At 43.0% G+C, this 20,623-nt stretch overlaps 1 protein-coding gene across 3 annotated transcripts in view; it reads right to left on the reverse strand.

Moving 5' to 3' along the window:
- EPB41L4B (erythrocyte membrane protein band 4.1 like 4B) overlaps positions 1 to 20,181 on the reverse strand; it is a 472,815-nt gene extending 452,634 nt beyond the window's left edge. For all 3 annotated transcript variants that reach the window (XR_012799153.1, XM_075585948.1, XM_075585949.1), the window contains exon 1: positions 18,828 to 20,181. Coding sequence is in view for 2 of the 3 variants with exons in the window: in XM_075585948.1 (XP_075442063.1) it covers positions 18,828 to 19,136 (309 nt within the window). In the remaining variant the exon portion in view is untranslated. The remainder of the gene's footprint in view (positions 1 to 18,827) is intronic.
- Between the last annotated feature and the right edge of the window lie 442 nt (positions 20,182 to 20,623).

Genomic DNA, 20,623 nt, shown 5'->3' on the forward strand with positions numbered 1-20,623 from the left:
TTAACAAGGATATGGCTTATGTGACCATAAATAACGAAACAGGTTTTCCTCTGACACTGAAGGCGTTAATTGTTTCTCAGTTCTTTTTTTTTTATTCTTTTTCCATTTAAAAAGACTGAAGTTGAAGTTCTAATCAGGATTCTCCAATAATCAAAAAATGATCTGGATGTTTAAATCCGTCCAGTGCAGCTCCGAAGGGGTACAATTGAGACCACAAGGGATCTTGTCAAATACATTCCAAACGGTTCCTCTAAAGAGAGACCTGAAAACTCCAAGAAATGTGAAGTAACCATTGGAAATATTAATTGGGGGAAATTAGTCAGATTGCTTAGTGGTAAAGATATTGGCTTCTAAATGGGAAAATCAAGTTAATGTCCCAATGCTAGCACTTTATGACCTTGGGACAAAGACCTCTCTTTTGCCCTAAACATTGTTTGAGCTATACAAGATAAACCATTATAAAAGATCACAAAAAAAGGGGGGCTATAATTAAGTCATTAAGTGCAAAGAAGGCCCAGAGATGTATTATAGTGCAACAAGCTTTATGATCATTTGTCAATTACAAAACGTATCATTCCTGTTAAGGAAGCAGTAAGGTTAACTATTTTTATTATAATACTGCGAGATGAAAATACTGGAGCACACCACATGCGGCAGTGCGTTAATAAAGCGACTAATAAAAGTGAATATTAAACCCTTGCTTCTAGAGGTGTATCTAGTGGACTTGACCAACGAGTGGGGTCAAAGATAATCGTGAATAAAGAACATATATTCAAAATGCTTCCCATATTAGCTGGGAAAATGTCCGGATATTAGTGGTCTGCTGCTCAGAATAGCGACGACTCAACTTCATACATGCATAAAATATATAAGAGAGTGCACAACTCATAGTGAAGTATTGTTATTCAATTAGAACACACACACACACACACACACACACATACAGAGAAAACATTAAATATATATCTCATGAACCAGGGTGAGGACGGAGGTCCAAGCACCACATATCAGCTACCATTAAAAGAAAGAAAAGATAAGGGCTGCTGCAATAAGAGTGTTCAACATCACGAGTTCAAAAAAAAAAAAAAACCTACTATAGTTAGCTTTTTTTAAAAGATGCAAAATTCGCCCTTAAAGTAACTGTCTTGTATCTTGAGAAAAAACAAAGTGTTACTACTTGTTGGGAACATCAAATTCAAGCACATCAGCAATTTGTCTATCCAATGGCACCAGAATTACTTTTTATACAAAAAAAAAAAAAAAAAAGAGAACAAAGCTAACAATTTATCAGAGGCTCTGAGAACTGGCAAACAGGCTTCCCACCAAAAGACGTCCGATAAAGATAGCAAATAACCTCCAAAGCATGTGTTTTCCATAGCAATGTTATACATTTCAAATACTTATTGTAAGGAATCGGGGAACACGTCCTTTGCGGCGTGTTCCCTCCTTACCTGCTGTAGTGCGCTCCCCTGCTCTGTTTACAGAGAGCGCGCGCGCACCCGCAGCTCTTCACTCCGTGCCACGGAGCCTGGCTTCGACCCCGGTCGCATTACACATCTGTCACGCACGGCGCGCGCTCGTGATGTCACACCGCTCCCCAGCTGCGTGGCGCGTTCCTAAATGCCCACTTGTCTCCTGCAGCCTATTCCTGCCTCCACAGAGGCTGCGCCTCCGCTCCGCCCCCAGCCTCATTGGTTCCTGTTTACATACAAGACTTTCACTTTCACCTTGTTGAGCATAAACCTGTGTAGCCTTGTGTTCCAGCGTTTGCTGTGCCTTGTGCCTTGTTGCAGTCTCTCTGTGGCTTTCTTGTGTACCGACCCGTATTGATTATAGGACCCCCTCTGGATAAAGACCCCAGCTTGCCTCCGACTATCCACACCTCTCCATCCCTGATCACGGCTTACGGACACTCTACCAATCTCCTGGCTCCAACCCCGGCACAACGGAATCCGACCATCCTACTGGCTTCGCCCCCAGACTCCAGCAAGTATCTGAACTAACCCGTTCTCTCCAATCCAGACACGGCTACGCTGACAACCCACACTCCAGGCTGCTTTGGTTGCGCAGTTTCATACTTTCCCACCTCTGTACCGGGGTCCCGCCTTGTTCGTGGTGAGCGCAAGCGTTACACTTATACTTTTTGATTTTTGAAAAGGGAGCCCATGGCTACACAACCTATAAACATTGCACGGCCCTTAATTTCAATTTTGTTTTCGCCGCTCAAAAATGTCCTCTTGAACTGGATAAGCAAATATTTTAACCGATTTCAACTTTACCTTCCCCAACACAGTTTATTATTTGACTCTAGGCATCTGTCTGGTGGTGTTAAATACACTTCTTTTTCCCAACAGGTCAGAGACTATTCAAAGGTGTTTGTTTATACCAACATACTTACAAAGGGTTGGAATGTTCGTTAGCCGATTACAATGATCCTTTCACAAAACATCTTGATAAGAGATCAAGAACTCTGCACTTTCTTAGATGCAAAAATCTCCCTAGACCTCACTGAAACTGGATAAAACACCAGCTGAAGTAGCATAGCACTTAAATTAGTGGAGGAATAAATCATGACAGGTCACAAGAGGAAACAGAAATTTGAGTGTTAGATATCTCTAACCAGTGGTAAGAACTGACAAGGCAGCACATTTACTGTAGAAGAGGTCTCTTCCACTAGTTCTCCAAAAGGGGCAATATCAGAAAACATTTAGGAGTGGAAGGTTATTACAATGTAATTTTAGATACATAAAGACTTAAAGTACTATATTTTGAAAAAGTTGCACGCATAACATCTGTACCATACATATTTATATTACCTTAACTTACAAGTTTTTGTTGTTTGTGTGTGTGTAAAACTGCACTTACAGTAGCTGCCTAGGCAATTAGTATGAAATTAGCAAGCGCAGATAATCTAAAGGCCACATCAAGATCCTTCATTTGGCCCAATGGCCTCCCAGTTGAAAAGCCCTGCTGTAGAACAAGCAGGCTTGTAAACACGCAGTTTATGGAAGGTATTGTTAAAAGTTGCATTTATTTGCCTTCTTTCCTCTTACACCAGGGGTGCGCAAACTATTCCCCCTGCACTCCCCTGCCTCGGCTCCGGCATGAAATGACGCCACTGGGGCATGTTACATCACGTTGCCATGGCAACACACCGTCACCCCTCAGCGTCAATTGACAGCGGTTGCCATGGCGATGCATCACCGGACACAAAGGTAAGTGAAGTTACAGAGGCCTCGTGCGGTCCCCCCGCCATGTCATTTAAATGCCTTCAGGGAAGCGAGAGGCCTCTGTATCCGCCGCACCACCTCTCTCCTCCCAGAAAATCTCGCTCCCCCCAGTTTGAACACCCTTGCTCTACACCTTCTCATTTGGTCCAATGACCTCTGTACTGAATTCTGGGGCAACGTTACCACAGAATCCTTTGAAAAATCTGCAATATACTTACGAGGCAATGCCTAGGTATCGGAGGGAACAATGAAGGCTGTTACATTCGTATCTGTCAAAAAGGTGCAGTCCCACCTGCTGTAGCAACATATTCAGGGCCACTGCCAGGGGAGCTGGAGATAGCGGGGACAGGTGTCCCAGACCCGCAAGTTCGGCCAAACCTCTGGCCAGGCACAGCTGCTGGTCCTCTCACGGCCGGGCTCGGCTATCTCTCACATGCCTGCAGGCCTCGATCACTGTGCAACGCCGACGAGTCTCTGTGACATCAGCACGCCGGAAGTAGGCTTGGCCCAGCTTCCGGCGCTCAATGGCATGGAGAGACCCGGCACGAGCCAGCTCGGCGTGGAACAGAGATAGAGACCTGCATTGAGGGAGAACCGGTGTCCAGCAGCGAGAGGACTGGCAGACGCGCCTGGATAGATGTTGGGGCCAACTTGCAGCGCCGGCCACACCGCAGACCATCCTTAAGATAAAACTTTTTTTTTTTCTTATGCATTGTGGGGAGTGGGGGGCTTTTTAATATGTATTTGGGGTGGAGTGGGGTAGCTTTTTAATATGTATTTTGTGGGGGGGGGGTGGAGTGAGAGTAGGGTAATTGACGTAAGGTGGGGGCGAGGGAGCGAAGAGAGGGGTGGAGGGAGCAAGAGAGACACGGGAGAGAAATACATGCAAGGCGAGAGGGAGGAGAGTGATAGGGGGCGAGTGAGGAAGAGGGAGTGAGACAGAGGGAAGAGAAATTATGGGAAGAGGGTGGGAAATAGAGGGGGCTCATGAGGTGTGAAATGGGGTGCGGGGCTCGCAATACCGCCGGGGTGGTGGGCAGACGTAACTCTAGTCCTGGGATCCGGGAGATCAGTCTGCGGCCCTAAAAATATTTATATAGCTTTTCCTGTCTAAATACATTAATACTGTATGCGTCTCACATTTACCATTTACACAATATTTTCAAAATTGGAATAGGAATATACATTGCTGTCAGAGAGGGCCAATTACTGGCTTACATGAATTTTTTTAATTAAAAAAAAAAAAGCACACACGTTTTCGGTACATCCAAGGATGACACTTTTTTTTGGGGGGGGGGGGGGGGGGGTGGAGGGAGGAAGGGACCACCACAAAAAAACAAATTTTGTCCAAAATTACATGGAGCGTAGATGGTCCGGGTAAAAATATATTTCACAAGCTTATATTGACGACCAACACCAAGTATATTCTGGGCCACCCAACATTCCCTAGGTTGCAATGTCCAGGGTATATGTAAAGTAGTGCACTGTGGCGGTGAACTCTCATTTGTGTATGTACACACACACACACACACACACAATACCCAACATAGGAGCCCTTGACTGCATTAAGTCACAGTATTTGATTCACTGGGGAAAGGCGTTTCTTTTATGGAAAGTTACAGGTAATGTGTTTAACTTGGGCACACCCCAAGTAAAAATAAGATTGACCGATTTAATGACGGAGCAATGAATGGATTTCACATGCAAATCACATACATGATATACTATGGGAAGCCACTATACACACACATATACACACACACATACACACCACATCAAGGATTCATGATTAAAATGAAATGCAAACCCAATTGATGCAATGGAAGATTCTACTATTATAGCAAAAAGAAAGCGGCTCAAACAAACCAAATAAAAAGTCCTAATCTAATGTTTGAAGTGTAAAAATAAAATACATAATGGACTATTGTATAAGTAATTTTTCACCAATCTGCCCTTAAAGTTGCAAACATTTGGAAGTGGAGCATTACAACCTCTCGGGCACGGTTCTCGATCACTTATTTTTCGGGTATATACAAACCTAAATAAGGGGACTCAGAATAGAAATGTGCTTGTCTTGCAATCGAAGACCCAATTCAATCCCATATCCTCCCAGGAAATGGACATGGCCACCAGCAACTTCATGCTAGTGAGCCAATGAGGGAGGAAAACATCAGTCCAGCACAAGGATAAAATTGACTAGTTTGAGATTTGAATTTTGAAATTCTTGCTTTCGTGTATAGATCAGCAAAAACCAAAGTAAAAAGACGTCACAGAGCTATGTGCAAATGCATTTTGGTAACTGAAAATAGTTCATACAGGTTGGATTTATGTTGCGTGCAGAGCAAATACATGTTTACAACCCTGTATATAGAGGGATTCAAACGATACTGCTATCATGTGATAGATTTCAGTGTGCCACATGGCCGCAACTAATATTTATACTAATCTTTAACTAAAGACCATGTCATTGAACACATCTAAAACTCAACAAAGACGCTAGTAACTGGGCGCAGCATAGGAAATCTAATACTGCCTAGACTGATTACCTTTTATTCAAAACTAATTAAACTAAGCTGCCGATCGATTCTTTCTCCCATGATCAATCAGCAAAGATCCTGCTTCCAGGGTTCACTAAATGGATACCCTTCAGTTTCAAATCAATCCTTCAGTCAATGTAACTCAGTAATATAATAATATATTGTAGCTGCTAAGGTAACATTACTATTGTTACAGTTTGCAGCTCAAACTGCTGGGAATATTGGCAACAAATTATCACAAACAGGGAAGTGTTGCAAAGATCTTGCTCTGCTGGGGAAGTGGGATAGAATCTGCTATAGAAAATCAAAAGCATGCTCAGTATATAAAAACTCATTACAAATTAAATTGAGTTCAATGAAAAAAAAAATAATAATGTACTATTATCCAATACTACAAAACTTTTTTTTTTCTTAAATTAAAAAAAAAACACACATGTAGGATATTGCATGAATTGTTTCATTAAGGATATGTCAAGATATCCTGGTTAGCGTTTTATGAAGCGGAACAGGGCAACGTTCTAGTTGCACGTGTCTGCGTGTGATAGATACACTGACACAAACCACACGCTCCCCCTCCCTCCCTACCCCTGTCAGTGTGTGAATTGAGAGCAGGGCTTCTATGTCCAGCAGTGCTACAACTCGCTCACCGCTCACATGCCTCTGCCACCAACTCTCCACTTCCTTCCCCCACCCCTGCGCTCCCCACTAAGTGGTACGGCCGGTCACAGTGCAACGACAAAGCAGCATCGGGCATGAAAGCATGCTGGGGAGTGGGAGTGACTGACAAGTCAGTCTGCGCTATGCACAGGACAGGCACCAGGGTTTCTCTTTACTAAAGCTACATCTTATGTCCATTTTCTGTCTTGTGCTGAATACTGTACTTTTCTGTAATACTATACAAAAATCTGAAATAATAATGTGAGATACCAGTATTTGATCAGGGCCCGAAAATTGTAAATTTGTGTAGCCATGTCTCCTCTTACCTCCGGTGCTGTGGAGGGGGACGGCTGCGGTGTATGGGAGCAGCAGAGCTCTGCGGTGTACTCAGCAAGCTGGGGCCGCCGTCTTGTAGTTCGCGCATGCGCAAATACAGCCGTGCGCATGCGCAGAGAGGCGAGAAGTTGCGGTTGCCATTTTAGGTTCACGCAGACATCGTGGGATCAGACGGATCGTTTTTGCTCATTCAGCGGTACCTGGGTACAGGAGTGCCCAGGGAGGTAAAGTGCACCAATGGTCCACATGGGTAGCGCTAGTCCATACACGTGGGTGAGACTGACTCATTGGGGGAGAACACCAGGGGTATTGGTTAGCAGTGTAGTACCATTGGGTTGGAAAAACAGTAATAAGATGACGACATTAAAACACTGGTGCAGTGGATAAAATGTTCATTATCACGCTTTGATAAAACATCTGGAGCAAGGAGACAGAACAATTGCAAAATCTAAAAATTGTACCCATGTGTAATGTGAAATGATTTAATAACATGTTAAAAATGGCCACAACATAGTTTTTCACACATAGCGTCTCCATTTTGGCTTTATTTTTGTTAAATAAATCATGACACGGTGTAATATGTCATGTGCTGTTGTTCATCTGAGGTTGTATTTTCCTAATTTTTAGACCTGCTAAGGAACAGATGATTGTTATTATGTCCTGATATGTAAAACCATGGAATTCAAAGAGGGTGTACTTTCTTTTTCACATGACTGTATATTTTATGGGGGCTCAGGGGTTCCCAAAATGAGCTTGCTGGGGTTGTTTGTGTTTAACTTATTTTCAGCTGTCTCAGCTGTTGGAGGTCAGTGGCCCCTCCTTCCCAGGTTTTAAGCCCACCCCTCCCCACTTCCCAAATCACCAGGTTCCTTTTCATTTTACTGGATATAGATCCAATGTTGGTCTTTCTCACTCCTAATAGAGGTAAATGAGAATTGTAATCCTAATAGAGGTATATTAGTATTTTATCTGGTATTGTTAGGACCTGTGAACTGGTTCTGCCTTGTTGTGGCTCAAAGGCTTACAATGCTTTGGCCAAAGGGTTAAACTAAATGACCCCTTTTCAAGAGAATATATAAGTATTTTACTGTGTATTTTTGTCATATTGGATGTAGCATTGGGCTGCTCTATCGCTTGTTGTAAGCAATTCAAAATAGCTTGTGCCAAGTATATTCAACTACATTATTCATTTAAATACTATGTAATATTAAAAATCTGGTAGGCCACTTATTTTGACATTTCCTATGTATCTTAAGTCTTGCGGGGCCCCTCTGGTTGCCCTGTAACTTTTCTTATACATTATATTGGAGTGGTAGGTATATATATATATATATATATATATATATATATATATATATATATATATATATATATATATATATATATATATATATATATATATATATATATATATATATATATATATATATATAGTGGTTTACAAATCACTAAAGAATCTACTCGCCACCTAGTACCAAACGTGTGCTGCTTGTGCCAATATTTACTCGCCCGGGGGTTAAATCCACTCGCCCGGGGCGAGCAAATGTATAGGTTTGTCGAACACATATATATACATACACATACATACATACATACACATACATACATACATACATACATACATACATACATACACACACATATACATATACATACGTACATACATATACACATATACATACATACATACATACATATATATATACATACATACATACATACATATATATACATATATATACATACATATACATATATATACATACACATATATATACATACATATACATACATATATATACATACATATATATACATACATATATATACATACATATATATACATACATATATATACATACACATATATACATACCAATGTGAGAAGCTGTAACTATGCTGTTTGAAACCTACAACAGATCAGTCAGAAGAGGTGCATACGGGCAGGCAAAGCTGTATTAATCTCAAAATAACAATCTCCTACCCACTAAAAACATCCAATTATGTTTTTTGTGGTTTTTTTTTAAACAGTGAAACATACACGACTTTGGAAACTTTGGGATACTAACATTTTTCTGCCACGTCTTCTTTATACATGAGATCATTAAGCAACATTGGGGTCTTCAGTATGTACCAAACATTGCTGCAAAGTTGCGCACAGAAATTCTGCTTCCAGTATGTGCTCCTAGGTACCAACAGGATATTTCTTAATCTGAGCCATTATCTTAATTGTGCTTTTTTATTAGACTGTGCTAGGCATATAAATACTAATGTTACTGTATGTGCTAAAAAAAAAAGATTTTTCGATGTGCGCCCCAGAAAAACAAAACAAAGAAAATTATGTGTTTAAAAAAAAACAAAAAAACGACCGCCTAGTTGTACCTGATGCAAACCTTGTGACAGTAGGGGTAGATGGCTGTTTGTAAATAATAATGTGTAAGCACGCCATAACCACTTCCTGTCAATTTAAGGTACCAGTACTGTATCCGTGTACTATGTCCACATTGGGTGACCTATTCTGTAGCCTGGTTCCAACACTTTGGGAACCAGGCACTAACTGTAGGTTCAATGTTTAAAAGGTGCGGTTCTTTGTGGAGAGGATGGGTATATAAGTATCCAGCACCAACACAAAAAGAGATCCTGGGTGAGATAAGGCGAGTGGCTTAGAACATTGTTGAGGGAGGCCGGACTATGGACTCAGGTGTGGGAAAAGTGACTCCCCGCAGGGGTGACCCTTGTTCGTCCCAGACTGAGTCACCTATAGCTTTTGGGGGTATTGGGAGGGCCTGGGGAACCGTTGCTGGGACTGTGCCCTGTAAGCACAATTCGTATTGGTCCGTTCAAAGGCCCCGCTCGACTACCCACCCCCGTGGGCTTTCCTGGAAATCCGGTAACCTCCCCTCACTCCGGATTGGTCCAAAGCAGGTGAGCCCTTGCTCGTTGGACTCTGACGACAATCTATTCTGGGATTGGTCGGGCCTCCCTCCATGTTGGGGGATGAAGACCAAGGGATATATCAATAGGAACCCAAATTTGGTTCCAGAGACTTTTTGTGGAATACGGAGAGACGAAGTGGACCCTTTAAATATCTGAAGTCATCCGAGGATGTTCTGAAGGAGTTTGGAGGGAAGCAACGGCGGGGAATTTAAACTGCAGACTAGCGGACAGCAAGGCAGTGCTGCCCTACCATAGGATAGTGGCGCAAGTTGGTAATGCGTATCGGGGTGAACTTCTGAACACCTAGGGCTGTAGGTGGTTTCCCTATTAGGTGTGTGTGTGTGTGTGTGTGAGTGTGTGCAAGTGTTTTATATAATGGAGGTTTGTGGTATCTTTTTCCAATAAATTCACTTTTGTTCAACTCTTCAGTTCTGTCTAGTGTATCGATTCCTGGTGTAATTCTCCTGGTCACCCATGACAAACCTTACAAAGTCTGTTTGTATTGTTAGCGTGGAAATACATTGCAGTGTATGAACCAAAACTTGACAGCATGGATATGCCGTTATTAAAAAAATTCAACAAAATGTTATTTTTTCCCCAGTATGGTTTTTATAAATATCACACCAATAATTTATTTCTACAAATACTAGTTATAAACTAACAATTTAACATTTAAATTGCATCAATCGGGTTTTCAACAAGACGCAATGTATCAAAGTTTATTTCAAACTACAACTATGCGTCATATGCATGAAGTCACAATGCCCTTCTTACAAACATTTTATAAAAAAAAAGTTTGTACTACTTGGCATGAAAAGTGTGTCGCACAAAAACAATTTCAAACATGATCTTAATACTTTGGTCTTATTGTTAATGTGAATGTTCGGGGATCCCTACTGACCACTTTAGGAAAAAGGTTGCCATCCTCATTTCCACAATCTTTCCCCTCTTTGAAGGCTCACTGCTTTCATTACAGAACAAAATAATGGTTACTCTGGTCATACAAAAATAGCCATTTATAAAATGCAAACTGTTAGACTATGTTGAGCTCTTCTCTGCTCACATACAACCTACACGAAAATCAGTAGCTCCCTCAGTTTTGAATGTAATGGCCCATACTTAGAATCAGCTAAGCTGCATTAATCACCTTACAGTCCATTCATGCGAAAGGGCACCGTATGACCCAACGGCTCTGCACCACTTATTAAATATGGCACTATATCCATCACATTATGGGAAAGGCGTCATATGTTTCGCTCCACGTTAGAGACCATCATCAGTTATGCCGTAAACATAAAATAACTACCAGCCATGTTTAAAAAAACGTTGAATTTTGTGTCATAACCTGTGGACAATGCAGGTCCCCAAAAAACAAAAAACAAACACACAACAACCCACAGTCCTTTTGTATCCTAATAAAATTTTTCAAAAGGAGAGTGTCATTCCATTTGTGTCAGGACTATGGATGTAAACACTGCAGGCAGCAGTATTACTTTTGTATGATGCGTACAGGCTATGGAATGTGCAATGGTCTTCAGCCGCCAACATTTACCATACTTTGCTATTAATACAATCCACATTTACTGTGCTCCCGATACGTAGGGCAGATCAAATATTTGGCTCGTCAGTCAGTGTGTGCAAAAAGAATATCTACATATAATTTTCTTCTATTTTAAAACAGCCAAGTTTACATTACCTAGTCGGTATCCAAAACAAAACTGGATCCACCCTGGAGAAGTGTTTAGGGCACCACCCTTCCTCATGACAGATGCATTTCTCAATAAGTTAGGAATGTCAAAGTGTATTTGGATACATACATACATCAATCCCTTAGGCTTAGGTGAAAGATTTGGAAAGGTTTTTCAGCAACATATTTTTGAAGTGTCTTTACTTTACACTTGCATTATATAATTCTTCCCCAAAGACACATTTCTCTTTTATGTGCTCATGCAAAATTCATTCATTTACACACAATACATAAGAACAAGGTCAGCAAAATTAAAACAAGGGAGCATTTGTGACCGATAAGAAAATTACCATAAGGGCAGGTCATTTAAATTAATCTTTGATTACTGCTGCAGCTTCAGCACTATTACTTCAATATATAGGGGACTATTCAATTTCCAGTGAAGCAGTCTTTTTTGCTTGGGAAAATTTATGCTGGATTGTTTTGAATGTGACTTACTGTATAATGTATTTTTTTTTTTTTTTTTTAAAGGTGAAGACTGCTTTACAGAATATTGAGATGTGAATAGTAGAAGTGGGCAAATGACAAGCAGAGTTGCAGACCGGTTAACTCTTGCTGATCGTACGGCTCTCTCAAGGCCTCACAAGATTGAGGTGCAAGTCTCACAGAATTTGTGAAAGTTGACAGCCTCACGAATTAAAAGTGACTGGGATCATCACCACAGCCAGTAGCCTATCGCTTAAAATTTTGGAGGAGATGCTTAGTGCTTGGTAGTTCTGTCTCGCTGTCAAACACTGAGATTTCACACCCCAGAATTACTAGCATGGGCAGCGAGTGAGCAGTGCAGCAAAAAAAACAAAAAAACAAAGAACACAGCAAGTACACCTTGGAGAGGCATGGTGTACAACAGGGTGCACAAACTTTTTTCCCCGCCCCCCCCCCCCCCGTCTGCTCTCTCCCCCTCCCCCCTCCTTCCTTGTCTCTAGCATTCTGACGTCACAAAGTCATGTGACCCCACAGCGTCATTTGATCGCCAGAGACCGCCGGAGACAGGTAAATGATTTACAGAGGTCACTCTTGCTCCCCCAGCATTTAATTTAAATGTGGTGGGAAAGAGCACAGGGCCTCTGTAAGCGCAGTGTCCCCCCTAGAAAATCACATGCCCCCAGTTTGTGCACCACTAGTGTACACCGTGGAGGCAGAGGAAAATCCACCTTGCGCTACCCCTCCCTTAATCTACCCTCTCCTCATACATGCTCAAGCACCATAGACACCAGTTAGGGATCTGTATCTTTTTGTGTGTGGGTACATGCCACTATCCAGATAATAGAGAGGAATGCTGCACACCTCAAAAGAAAAAATGATACAATTACCGGTGCTCCAAAGTTAGAACGACAGCCTGCAGTCAGTCCTGGGTACATGGAAGAAGGAACAGAGGGCACAACGGATTTTAGCAAATGAAAACTCATTTATTGAGCCAACACTGTTGGCTCAATAAATGAGTTTTCATTTGCTAAAATCCATTGTGCCCTCTGTTCCTTCTTCCAGGTACATGCCACTATACATTAGTGTATAAGCTCTATGAATCAGTGTTCTGTATCTATACATTGGAGTGTATCTGTCACTGTATTACTCAGGTAAAATAAAAAATAAATAAAAAAAAGAAGAAAGTGGCTATAAAATCAATGAAGAACTGTATCAGAGTGTGGCATTCTCTGCCATAGAAGGGAAATCCATTGAATGGGTCTGTGTGTTTGTAGTGTGCGCATTGTTGGGGGAACTGATGAGAATTCTACCGTCTGCCTAGTAGGAGAAATCACATCTGGAAGCCGGAGCATTGTCCTGCATCAGGAAACGCAGGCTCTGGATCCTGAGCAGGTCATGTGCGGCTGAGCAGGAGCCTCGTCGGCGCTCATGGATTTGGCCAGCTTTGAATTGTCCTCAGCGACACTCCCTATGGCCAAAGTTTTCTGCCAAAGCCACGCCCTTTCGTATGATTGGTCCATTTCGGCCACCTCACTTGTCCCCGAATGATCCATGAGTTAAAGAGACGATGCAGATTGGTTGTCGGCTGCTCACCAGTGTTTTTAAATGGGAGCCAAGGGCTATTGCTTCTTCTACAAACTCAGATGAGGATTCAGCGGCAACCCGGAGCAGGGGTTTGATCCAATCTGCAGAAATGTGTGCTCGGGAGTCCAATTTAGGTACCGGGAGTAGAGAGCTTTTTTTTTCCATTTACTTCTACATTGATAAAGTGTGATCTACTAAAAATATTTTTATAGGAGTCCCCTCTTAAATCGCATCATTTTCCGGCGCTACGGTAGCGCCCCGCACCCCAGTCTCTTTTCGCCTTAAGATTTCCAAACAGCTGATCTTGCACACCACAGCACCTCCAAAGAAGTGGATTACAAGGACAGAATTGGGGACATCTTGCAAAATAGCAAGCGTTCCACTATTCCTCCAACTTGTCTCAAAGGATTTATATTTTCCTATTTGGGAGATGTTTGTGACGTCCTTTGTGGGAATCGATCCTAAACTTCAAGAAAATTGTCTTTACAACTGGTGACGGAGCACTGGCCACGGCCCCCGGCAGTTCAGCCAATGAGGGCAAACCAGCCGGGAGACATCCTGGGCGCGCCCCACCATCGTAATCTCCTGCAGCTCAGCCACAGACCAGAGATTGTGGCTTACCCAGCTGCATGTGCCACCAGCGACTCTGGATCCTTTTGGACTGTACTTTGATCCCCCAAGAGAAAACCTTGGAATATCGAATGGTTGAGCCTATGCTACAGGCTCTGGTAGCAGCGAAGTGACATTTCTGGGCATGGATCGGGGACCGGTTATGTGGCAATGTCCACATCAGTTGGCAAATTGCTCATTTTTCTTAAAACCGCTCTTCCCTTGTAGCTTTCACATGCTGGCATGTATAGTATCAACCAATACTTGCCTACAGAAGTGGTGGTTTCTCAAAGTTTTGTAGTTTGTGAAACAGGTCTTTGCACATACTTTGGCCCATATTCACATTTATTTGAATAGGAGGGAAACGGTGCTAAAAGTTACCACCCTTTAGTGAATCTAGGAGCATCACAATTGGTTGTATTATACCTTTTACCTAGATATTGCTTATTAATGCAATCTGAGAGTAGCCTGGTCGTTTAGAAAAAAAAATTTCCAAGACATTGCAAAAGAACAGTATATGGTATAGTATAGTAGTATGAGATGTCAAAAGCCCATCACATAACTAGCTGGATTCATTGCACCCCAGCAAGGTTTCAGCTCGGAGAGGCTGCAATTTTACAATAGAAAGTGAAATCAAGGGCTTTATTGTGGGTTCATTTTAAGGTGCGACAATAAAAGAGAAAATCCAGCTCTGTCAGCCCTCTCCCTCTAACAAAAAGACAATACGAAAAACAAACAAGTCTCAGATTCCAATGCACATAAAATGTAACTACTTTCCAGGATGTATGTGAAATAAGTAAATAAATATATATCACTAGAAATGAATGGTACAAAGCTGTACAGTGAATTATAAAAGCACAGCGCTGGGTCAGGCCGAGGAATAAAAAGGAAGGCAGAAAGCAAAAGTTGTTCTTGTAGGAGGAGGGAGACCTAACAGAAAGTAACCTTGCACACAGAACCTGTCCCATTTGCAACTGCCTAATTATGGAGAACACATGGCATCAGATTACCAGGGATAGTCTGTCAGTCTTATACAAGCAAATGTAGCTCACCTAAAAAAATAAATTCACCAACATAGAGCATATAAACCCATAACTGGTTAAACCCTGCTGCACAACCTAAATCCAGAAAATAATGCTGGCCCAGTTGTTCTACATCTGCACAGCTCGGCTTCGTAAACAAAAGAGACTACACAATTGCAGATGCTACTGGTGTAATCTTTTGCAGTGTTCTCCCCATTTACAGATACTGACATAAAAAAAAAAAATGTATCTGTAAGGGGGAAATAGGATATTTTCTTCAGCAAACGGTGGTTAAACTAACATTGCAGAGAAAGATACCAGTACAAATTAAAAAACAACACACAACACACACACGCCGAGTTAAAGAAGGTGGGGGATGATACATTCTGTAAGGTTTCATAGTCTCATGAGTCAGTAGGTATAAAGAGCCAAGAACTGAAGAACTTGGAGACCATACACATTGCTTTTTTCTTCTGAGCCCACTACTAGACAATCGTAGAGCAAAGTAATACGCGTGTTTATGGATATGTTTGTGGTTGTGGGGGTAATCTGTACTCCGGTAGCTGCAGGTGGTAAAGAGCAAAGGTTCACTCCACTCCCTTACTGCAGGACAATAAACCCCATGAACAACATGTTAATTGCAGGCAGGTAGATATAGCAATGTATACAATTATAAACTTGTGATGCACATCCCCCAAAACCACTAACAGACACATATGCTGAAATGTCCATGCTTTGCATACAGGAGCGGTTTGCCTATGCACTGTTTGAATGACAACTGTTGCTATTAAAAACAATAAGGCATGTGCAGGGATCTTTTCGTTGCAGGGCCAAACATTGCTAAACTAAACTATCCAGAGTGTCTTCTGCAATCAACGCGTATCAGCAAGAAGATGTTGAATGACAATGACAAGACAACTCACTCTAGAGTTGGCTTTCCATCGGAAATGGTCATAGAGGTTAACTCGCTTTTCACAATGAGGGGAGCCAAATGTATTCAAATTATATCATGTTAGTAGAAGTGTCCATTTGGAGGTAAATGTATGAGTAAATGGACCCTTTACTAAATAGGCCTCTATATAGATGAAAAATGCTTGACAAATTGATGGCGAAACTGTAACCCCACGCGGCCATGTTTGTCATATTTCAAGGAAGCTACTGAAAATACAGATGCTGAGGGACCATGGATCAGCATCAATTACTGTTCCAACCCCCACCCAGCTGTGCATATATAGGCCATCTTGCATATCACGCAGAACAATGAGGCGTGCATGCGTAGTAGTAATGCGGCGACCATCTTAGAACAGCTCTGCATAGGGCACTGCGTGACTACAAGTCCAAGGATCCTCTGGGGGGAGGAAACCCCATATGAGGCATCTGAGCCAATAGGGCTCGAGGAGCCAGGAGGAAGAGAAAAGCTTTGGCACACAAACAGACCGCACGTCAGTTGTGAGGGAGCCAGCAAGGAAGAAGGTAGTGTCCAGGGAGCAAATGGCTCCTGGACTAGGCCTGGGCTTGCCTCCGAGTCACTACAGTGCAGTGTTGCAGGGATGACCCCAGACAGGGACACTTCCCCTTTAGCCTATGATGGTGCTGTCGCACAGGTGACCGGACGGACACGCGGTGCTCTGTTGTCTGGGACCAGGCCACAGACCAAAATAGACACTAGGCGAGACACTCCAGCTGGAGCTTACCTCACACAGCGTATCGGGACGCACAAAGAGAGAGGGGATTGTTGGAGGCCCCACGTCATCCATCTATTTCACCAGCTGCACCTGGGTACGGTAGTGCCCAGGCAGGTATAAAGTGCACCAACAGTTCATAGGGTTAGCTCTACCTCATACATTGGGAAGGACACCAGGGTTATTGGTGCCACTGCACCCTCCATACTTTGGGCGAACTACCAAGGTTGGGCTATTGGGTATACCCTGGGGAGGTTACCATGGTTATTGTATTGCGTGTGTGTTAGTATATATTAGTTATATACCTGTGTGTGTGTGTGTGTATTATTTGATACTGTATTGGTTCCTGTGAGGGGTTATCCCGCAACGCTGGGATCCCTCGTAAGTGGAGGTGCTGTATCGCGAGGAGAAAGATCTCACCCCAGCCTCCCAGCGGCGGAGGCTTAGGCCTCCAGTGAGCGAACAGGTATAATGCATAGTTCCCTTATAGGAAAAGGGGGCTACACAACATATACTATAAAAGTAGAATAGAAATGGAGCAGATAATGCAGTATTGGGCGGAAGCAGTAACACTGGCACAATGTTTAACATGAAACTTACAAATTCAAAGAAAATGGAGCCGCCAACAGTAACACTGCACAAACAAAAATGGTTTAATAACCGAGAACGCAAGTGCGTATACCCCCATTGGAGGAACAACTGTCATTCACGGCTCTGCTCTTCTAACGAGGCTTCGCAAAGCGATATGAAGGAAGTGTAGGGCACGACTGTGAAGCTCTGCTTCCAAAGCAGTAATGTGTGCGCTCTTTCCATCGCATACTCCAATTGGAATAAATATACTACTAACATTTTACAGGAGTACTTTACTTAAAAGAAAAAAAAACAAAACACAATCTCTGGTCCCAGAGTAATGGCAATATATTTGGTATATATGGTTTCTGTCCAGACAGGGGTATAGTGTGACCGTGGTCACTAAATTACACAAATCACTTTTTTATAGTATAACAATGAATACTTTAGTAGGTTTTTCTTTTTACCCACCGTTTCAAATAGGGCAGCAACAAATTCCCATCAACATTGCATTGATTTTATTAATTTAACAAAAAGCTATGTTGTGAATGGAAACCCCCAAAGTGTACAAATGGGTGGTACTATAAAGGTGGGAAATCCTGTATAGAAGAATAACCCTGGTTCTTCTACAAAACCTTACTCCCACAGATATCTACACGCAGCGGTGCACAAACTGGGGGGCAAACTGGGTCTGTGGGGGCACAGGGTATACAGAGGCCCCGCGCGCTTCCCCAAGGCACTTACATTAAGTGCCGGGGAAGCGGCGAAGGCCTCTGTAAACTGCACTTACCGTGGTCCAGGCGACTACCGGAGACGCGTCGCCAAGGGAACGAGGTCATTTGACGTCATGTTGCCATGGTAATGTGACACCATGACGCCGGAGCCATGGTAAGAGGCGGGGGGGGGGGTGCACGGAGAGAAGGGAACAGCCAGTAAGGGGACACAGGGGAAAAAAAAAAAAAAGGAGGATTTCGCTCCCCTGCAGCAGTGGTCACCCTCGTTTTACATTGTGAACCCTGTGCTAGAAAATATTTGGTCGGCGAACCCCTTAATACATTTTGTTGCCTTAAAACTATTGTTAATAGAAAGATGTGTCCAATTCCAGGCAGTATAATGTCCTGAGCTCGGGGGTGGGGCTTAATAGGGTCCCAAACTGCCCCTCAATGTGTACAGACAGCATGGGTGGTATAGCTTCTGTGGATGCAAAGCATTTTGGGGAGCGACTTTGGAAGCTCCTGCTGTGCCAGCAACACCAGCTTGCAGTTTGGGGTCTCAAAAATTTAAAAAAAAAAAATGTTTTATTTTGGCGAACCCCATGGAAACTCCTCACGAACCCCAAAGGGTTCCCAAGCCTCCTGTCCGTGGGAATGACTGGTCTACCGCTTGTGTGCCCAAGTGTAATTAGGATCACGGGGAGGCTGCATGTGCAGTGCATGCTTGTCAGTGAGTGTATAGCAACAAGTGTCTGTGTGATCACTGTGGGCACTCACCGGCAGCTCCACGCTGACATCGGTCCCGTCCAGCAGCACCACCTTGCAGGTCAGCACCGACTTGCTGTCTCCCGCGGCGGGGATGTGCACTGCGGCTCCCCCGCTGACCACCGGCGGAGGCTGCAGGGTCTGGTGCAGGTGCCGCTCTCCGCCGGGGCAGGTAGCAGCAGCAGCCCCGGCTGCCCTCATCATCCCACCTCCTCCGTCCCGCTCATCTCTGCCCACCCTGGCTCCGGCTGCTGCTGCTCTCCCCCCGTGTCTCTGCATGGACCGCCGGCCAAAGGTCCTCCGCAGGAACCGCAGCATCATCCTCCTTCACCGCCTCCTCCTCCCTTCTCCTCCTCTTCCTGGGTAATAAAGCTCAAGTGCTCCCAAGCAGAGGACTGCACTGCACTGTGGGTGTGTGCGAAATGGGATCAGTGCTGCTGCTGCACAGCCACACTATCCAGTCACTGAGGCGGGCTGTGCAGGTGACCCACCGCTCCTGCTTATTTAGTATAACTATTCGGGTTTCTTTTGCTTGTTGTAGAACAAAATATAGCAATGGGTGTCCTCTTCCAACCCCTATTTCGTTTAATACAAGCCAGTCGATTAAACACACAAGAAATATATATATATTTTTACAAAACAAACAAGCGGTGGTGTCCACCTCCAAAAATAGGAAAATCAACGTGTGTGTGTGTGATCTAGCGTTGCAGGAAGTTGAGCTAAGGTAGTTATCCACAAGAGATCAAAACACAAATCCTCAAATCCACACAGCCAAAATTCAAGTCCAGTTTAGGATATTTTAAATAAAAGAAAAAAAGTTTTTTGGTTTTCCCCCCCCCCAAAGGTATGAGGGGCTCTCACTTGCTCCTCTCACCTTGGCTGCAAGGTAATCTCCCTTGTAAAGTGCAGCAGCTGCAGCCTCTTATTCTACGGGAGAGGGAGGAGGAGGAAGAAGACAGGGCTGGGGAGAGACAGGAATACCAACACTGTCAGCCCGGCTGGCAGAGAAAATCAGCATGATGATCACAACATGGATAATTGTTATTTATTGAGAGTAGTCCTTAGCGCAGGGAGGTTCCTTGTATCATCATCATCAGCAGCAGCAGCCACTGGATCAACGCATAAAACAAAACGCAGTCGGAATATTCTCCTGCAGATCACACTTTGTTTCTTTTTGGGGGTTTTTTGCACTGAGATCCTCCTAAGAAAATGAGTTTCAGATCTGTCGGTTGCTGCAAAAAAAATCACTGTTGGCGGCTTGTTTCCTTGTCTTTTCTTTCTTTATTTTATTTTGTGCCCCCTCCTTCTGCCATACACTTGTTGGATCTAGTCTCTTCCTCCTCTTCTTGCAAACTGGGATGATACAGACATGGATCCCTCCTCTTCTCCTGTGTCGTTTTCTTTGCTTTTACCATGTCTCCTCCCCCCAGTGTAATTTGGCTGACTTCCCAGCTATTCTATTCACAAGGCAACAGCAGGTGATTTAACCCTACGAGCACTCCCTAGTGGGGGGGAAATTAAGGTGTATTTACCTTCACTTCAGTCCTGTAACATGAGTTCATCTTTATCATTTCTCTTGATTGCAGTAGCCTGTTATATAACATTTTGTGATTTGTAACAATGTCTGAAACCTTTTTTTTACTAAAAATAATAACAGATAACATACATTAAAATATCTGTCTATAATATGTCCTTCCTTTTTACTATAAAACATTGTACATTCCATTTTTGTGCTTTTTTTTTTTTTTAACACTGTCTAATGTTGTCATACTTCCTTCCTTGAAAACATCACAGAAAAAGCATGCTGC

Source organism: Ascaphus truei, chromosome 2, assembly GCF_040206685.1.
Source record: "Ascaphus truei isolate aAscTru1 chromosome 2, aAscTru1.hap1, whole genome shotgun sequence".
NCBI lineage: Eukaryota > Metazoa > Chordata > Amphibia > Anura > Ascaphidae > Ascaphus > Ascaphus truei.